Genomic DNA, 6,868 nt, shown 5'->3' on the forward strand with positions numbered 1-6,868 from the left:
CTGATTACAATTTTGGACAGGTAACTAGTAACTGTAAAGGATTACATTTAGAAAGTAACCTCTGTAAAAGCAGGTGGGCTGGTTCTACTCTTTTTGGCCATTTTCTGGTGTTTTGTGGTGGAAAACTGATTGGGTCGAGCCTAACATGTCAACCCGGTTACCCATAGATAGGCTAGAAATGTTTTAACACTTTCATTTTTTTGGGTGACGCTTGCGTTCAATTGCCCCTACATGTTGCACACAACAAGCTTCTATTCCCTCTGTCACAAATAATTTTTTACTTTAGTTTATTTAGTAAATATTTTCATAACTCTATTTTCTTAAAACTGCATTGTTGATTAAGGGCTTGTAAGTTAGCATTTCACGGTAAGGTCTACACCTGTTGTGTTCGGCGCATGTCACATAAAAATGGATTTGATTTGATTTATGGCTGATTTAAGATGAAATCGCTAACACTGTTACAGTCAACCCTGTTACTTTATTTGGCACTTAATAGGCATTTACTATAATATTTTTTCTTATTTAAAACCTCTTGAGATAACCCAAAAAATAAGTTTTCCTTTATTTTTACATGTGCTCTTTATGACAGAATGTTAAAATTAGTTGAAATCAAACAGGTTTTTTTTCACCGAGTTAAACAATCTCAAAAAGGTACTGAATTGGTGGTACCACCCAGTTGCAGTAATAACTACACCACTACATGGCAAACAAGTAATTGACTACTAAAAACACTACAAAGATTTGAATTTAGTTAAACTACCACCAAGCTACTGCAAAATGTAGTTAAATTACATGTACTGGAACTACTCCCCAACACTGTGCACATGATACTGTACATGAAAATATCTATGACATTAGTTTTTCATTTTTCAAGGCCCTGATTAGAATCTATATAAAATTGACATCAACAGAACTTAACATTTCATGGACTTCGACAAAAGCATAACTGTGTCCCCTTTTCCTATAGTAAACTATGACTATGGTAATATCCATAATGTACATGTTATGTGTTCTGAAGGTCAACTATCCAGGCGTGTATTCTTCAGGCATGACTCCTATCCCGCAGCAGTTTGATAGAGAAGGCCAGGTCCACTGTGTAGGCTAGCAGAGTAATGCTGGCCATCACCGTTTCCATGATCACCACGGTGGGCCCAGTTTTCCCATCTGTGAGGTCTTGGCCGCGGTTCCGTAGCTGCAGGACTCTGGTAAAACACAGTATGGTGGCGACCACATAGAGAAGCACCCCTGTCAGACTGAAGCCGGCCAGCAGGCGGTCAAAGGGCAGGGGGCATCGCCCAGCACAGTCCCCTAGAACCACCATCACTGTACCCAGGGACATTAGGAGACAGAGGGCATACACCGCCCCAGACACCCATAGCTGCCAACCTACAGCTACCAAAGCTCCACGGACCTGCTCCACTATCAGGACGATCATCTCACATCCTCCCCAGAGCTGGAGCACCTTGAGCAGGCCGGGCATGCTGGCCATGTAGCCCTTCTGGTCCTGGGTCTGGGTGCGGATGAGGAAGGCCTCGGTTGCATAGGCCAGGAAGGTGAGACACGACACCAAGGAGGCGGCGATAGGACGGGGCCAGACACCTTCATAATCCATGACCGCCCAGGGGAAGGTGACCGAGGCGCTGAGGGTCATGAGGGCGGCGAGAGCCGCCACAGTCATGGTCAGGTTCTTCCAGGAGATGGGGAACAGGCTGTGGAACTGGATGATGTTGATCACCTGGATTAGGAGGGTGAGGATAAAGAAGAGGCACCAGGTGAACATGCAGAGGATCCTGAAGGAGGGCAGGTGGGTGTCAGAGGTCAGCTCCGAGGGAACCAGTGAGGCTACCAGGCTGAAGGTAAGGCAACCGGAGAGGAGAGCCCACATACGCACCAGCGATAGAGGGCTGGTCAGATCACTGGCCTCCAGTACAATTACAGGCATGGTGGTGGTTCCCAAACAAAGTCCAAAATGAGAAAGTCCAAAAAGGCTGTAGACAGAGGTTTATAATGTTGTAACGGGCTTTGCTGTAGAGCAACAAAGAGGTGTCTTGCTTCCTCTAATACATCTCCAAACCTCAGTTTGGACAAGCTCAAATTCAAGTTAATTTAGGTTAAAACTGAAATTTGCTTCCACCTTCTGCAAGGATGTCAACAACCTTAACCAGGACAATGTACTGCACCAAGATAGAGTCAACTCACAAAAATATTCCCAACAACTGAGAAAAAAAATCGAAGAACGCTGTCTTGTAGAGCTCTTTCAATCAGATGACAACCCTTGTACATTTCTCATTTCTGCTAACTCCAAATCCAGGAAAGAACCCTCCTGAACTAGAACATGGTAGGCCCAAAATGAAAGGCCCCAAAAATCACATAAACAGACAGTCCAGCGCATGAGCCAGCGGTCATCTTCACTCTGTCCTGTACCACCTATACCCTTCACAATGCAAACCTGATTAAAACTAGACCTCTTCTATCCCTTGCTTCCTTTACCCCAGCCTGGTCTCATAGACTAGACGTAACATAGTAAACATATAGCCGGGACACTCAAATTAGTATGATATATTACGTTTGGTATGGTTACATAAGGCAAAAAACGAAAGTAGGGTGGTTGGTCGAGGAGGATGGGTGGGTGTATAACGCGAACGTCTAGCAATTCAAAGGTTCAAATCTCAACATGGACAACTTTAACATTTGAGCTAATTAGCAACTTTTCAACTGCTTACTACTTCTTAGCTACTTTACAACTACTTATCGTGTTAGGTGGGGGCGGCAGGTAGCTTAGTGGTTAAGAGCGGTGTGCCAGTAATCGAAAGGTCGCTGGTTCTAATCCCCAGCCGACTAGGTGAGAAATCTGTCGATGTGCTCTTGAGCAAGGCACTTAACCCTGTTTGCTCCTGTAAGTCGCTCTGGATAAGAGCGTCTGCTAAATGACTAAAATGTAAAATGTTAGCTAACCCTAACCCTTTAACCTAACTCCTAAACTTAACCCTAACCCCTAGCCAAGCTAACGTTAGCCAACTAGCCACCTAGCTAGAATTCGTAACATATCATAAATTTAGCGAATACGTAACATATTGTACCTTTTTGCAAAATTGGTAACTTATAATATGAATTGAAATTCGTAACATATCATACGAAATGGGTGAAGGACATCCACAAATAAATACATACCATACGAAACGTGACATATCATACTAAATGGAGTGTCTCGGAAATTACATAGAGAATAATAAGAAATGCTCTGAGACCAAGTTGTATACCCCCACTCTTCGCAACCCCGCTATCTCCGCCCACCTCTTCACTTCACTGGCTCCACTTCCTGTTATGGTTGCAGCAGTGCACTCTCAGTCTCATAGTGTAGGTGGCTGCAGGTGACCGCAATAACATCGTCGTTAACGTCACTATCTTTCTCCCTGATACAGTTCTCATGTCATGTTGTTCCCTTTTCTAGAATTATGGCGAACAATTTGTTTCTGGTTACTGTAAATAATGTATTACTAAAACACACATATGCATGCATGCATGCATGCAAACACACACACACACACACACACACATACACACACACTCCCTTTGACCCCGTTTATGGAGGCATAAATATGGTCAGTGTGAACTGAATGTTGTTTACATGGTGTTTGATTCTATCTATTATATATCAGATCTGGATTTACAGCTGGGTAAGCCTAATGCAAGCCAAGGCCCATTGACAATTGGAGGATGTCGTAGATCATTTGATTGAAGTGCTTTTCAGAGGAGCTATATGTGGAACATTTGATTCTACACAGTCCTCGGGAAAGTGGTACCTGAGGTAGAGAAGAATATCTCAGCTCCTCTTTCATTTGACAACACTTGTATGTGTGCTTGAGGTGTGCAGATAAATGAGTATACAGCATGTGTGTGTGTGTGTGTGTGTGTGTGTGTGTGTGTACAAAGTATATATCATCTGTTTTTCAGCATATGCATGTGTTTATTTGGGTGTTTGTGAGTAAGTGGGTCTGAGTATGTTTGTAAGTTTATGTGTGTGTGTTTGTTAGTGTATGTGTGTACATTTGTTTATTTGTCTGTGTGTGTATGCGTCCGTGTATGCTGTTCATGATGTATGCGTGTGTATTAGATATGTTCAGTTTTTAAGAAGACTAGCTATTTGAATACATAAATGATAGAATAACACTATTTTACCAAAATAGAGTCAGAACACATCATCAATTACATCAAGAAATGTATTATGATCATCAGACGAATTACTGTCATCACTGAACAACGATGTGACATCATTTACTTTAAGATTTCTGACTGAGTGGCACAGTGGTCTAAGGCACTGCATCGCAGTGCTAACTGTGCCACTAGAGATCCTGGTTAGAATCCAGGCTCTGTCGCAGCCGGCCGCGACCGGGAGACTCATGGGCAGCGTACAATTGGCCCAGGGTAGGGGAGGGAATGGCCGGCAGGGATGTAGCTCAGTTGATAGAGCATGGCGTTTGCAACGGCAGGGTTGTGGGTTCGTTTCCCACGGGGGGCCAGTATAAAAAAATAAATATGTATTCACTAACTGTAAGTTGCTCTGGATAAGAGCGTCTGCTAAATGACTAAAATGTATTGTTTTTTTTTGCTTGGGTGCCATTACTGCTGTGTAGACTAGCCAAAACCATACTTAGAGGGAGATGGCAAAGACATGTGTTCTGATTGGGCCATCTGTATTTGTTCAGGCTTGTGATTGGATATGCAGATACCTCTTTCATGCTTTTCTTTTTTTTTCACAAATGTACTTTCTCAAAAATATAACTTCACAGACATATGAAGAACCATCTAAAGATCTATTATATGTGACTAAATAATTTTTGACAAAAATGTCAAATAGAACCTTATAGTCCCAAGGTCTCGATTTGTAGTTGAACAAGTCATTGCATGTATAGATTTTATTTTACTTTACTTGAGACTTGACTTGGTCCTCTGTAGCTCAGCTGGTAGAGCACGGCGCTTGTAACGCCAAGGTAGTGGGTTCGATCCCCGGGACCACCCATACACAAAAATGTATGCACGCATGACTGTAAGTCGCTTTGGATAAAAGCGTCTGCTAAATGGCATATTATTATTATTATTATTATTACTTGGAAAAACTTGTGACTCGACTCAACTTGATTTTCTCTTAGAATGCACAACTTGGACTTGACTCGAGACTCGACCCGTTCTACTTGGGACTCGACTCGACTCGAGACTCGGACCTTGTGACTTGAGACTTGCTTGTGACTCGAATAATAGTGACTTGGTTCCACCTTTGCTGTATTCTGTTTATGATGTGTGTGTGTGTGTGTGTCCGTTTGTTTACGCGTGTGTGTGTGTCTTTGTACATGAACACAAAGAGTCTTGTGATGCTCCCACACAGTCACTTCAGGTGTGAACCTGCTTTCTGTGTTATATTTAAACGCGGGATACATCAATTCAAGTTCAAAAACGGCCTACTGACAAGAGAAGACACTCTCCACAAAGACACACAATAGCAAATAAACAACAGAAACACCTACCAATGCAAGGTAGCTCGCTGTATGGAAGTATTGTATGAGGCTTTAGCACTTCAAGGTTGGGGATGAATTTATTACATTCTAATTAGATGTACTGGAATTTAATTTCAAAGTAGAAATTGTCCATTGATTTCAATGAGTTCTATTTATAATTGATATGATAATTCATTTCTTGAACTGACTGCGTTGTGATGGAACTTACCTCATTCTACGTAGGATGGAGTCGAATATCTCAGGACGAATCATTCTCAGTTTGGGTTTAAGAAACTTTAGTCAAATCACCCTTCTATTAATTGAGTGGCTGTTTGGATTGATTTTTACAAAGCTGCCATTCAAGGCAAATTTGTAAAACAAAAAAAGGTGCATTTGTTGTATGACTGGTCTTGAATATCTACAATGTTAAAAGTGGTCAATCTTACCTGCTATCTGTGTTTAAGGAGGTGATTTGGGTAACAGTGCCACTATGTGGTAGATATATGAATTACACTGACTCTCTAGAGCAGCAAGACCCCGTACTAACGCAGGCCTGGAAGGGACCCCCAATGTATCACTATGAGATGAACTCTCACACTGCTTGTACAAATTTACTCATTATAGACAATCATCGTTTCTGTGTACAACTTGATATTGTTATTCAGTCTATTTGAATCAATATGTCATACACATCACATTAATAACATCACATAACTGTTTTAAAATTCTGATAACAAATCTGATTGGAATTGGTAACCAATAAACACAAACAATGACTATAGACGCTAGACACCAGTGAGAAACTGGGTTTACGAAGTGTAAAGATTAACACTGGCTTTCTGCAACCGAATGTAAGACACAAATAGAGGACTGAGAGTAGATCATATCCTTTCTGTGGCTTTCACAGGAGTCATGTAGAATTGTTTATCATGCTGTGCAAGTTTCTGCACTGCAGTTTTCAGTGGTATGTATCCTTGACCGCTATGCATTATAAGGAGTCATAGACACTGACTGATCTATATCATTACTCTCTACTATTGTTAGGGCATTATTGAGTATGTACACTACCGTTCAAAAGTTTGGGGTCACTTAGAAATGTCCTTGTTTTCCATGAAAACTTACATTAAATTACTTTGAATAGGAAATATAGCAAAATGCATAGGAAATGTAGTCTTTGACAACGTTAGAAATAATTATTTTTAATTGAAATAATAATTGTGTCCTTCAAACTTTGCTTTGGTCAAATAATCTTCAATTTGCAGCAATTACAGCCTTGCAGACCTTTGGCATTCTAGTTGTCAATTTGTTGAGGTAATCTGAAGAGATTTCACCCCATGCTTCCTGAAGCACCTCCCACAAGTTGGATTGGCTTGATG

General features: G+C 41.3%; 1 protein-coding gene across 1 annotated transcript; it reads right to left on the reverse strand.

Annotated features, from left to right (window-relative positions):
* Nucleotides 1–416: 416 nt before the first annotated feature.
* On the reverse strand, nt 417–2,406 carry LOC311113293 (myeloid-associated differentiation marker-like). Its single transcript, XM_084156512.1, has one exon. The coding sequence runs from the start codon at nt 1,940–1,942 to the stop codon at nt 1,043–1,045; it is 900 nt and encodes a 299-aa protein (XP_084012638.1). The 5' UTR covers nt 1,943–2,406; the 3' UTR covers nt 417–1,042.
* Between the last annotated feature and the right edge of the window lie 4,462 nt (nt 2,407–6,868).

Source organism: Coregonus lavaretus, assembly GCF_964263955.1.
Source record: "Coregonus lavaretus genome assembly, chromosome: 40".
Classification (NCBI taxonomy): domain Eukaryota; kingdom Metazoa; phylum Chordata; class Actinopteri; order Salmoniformes; family Salmonidae; genus Coregonus; species Coregonus lavaretus.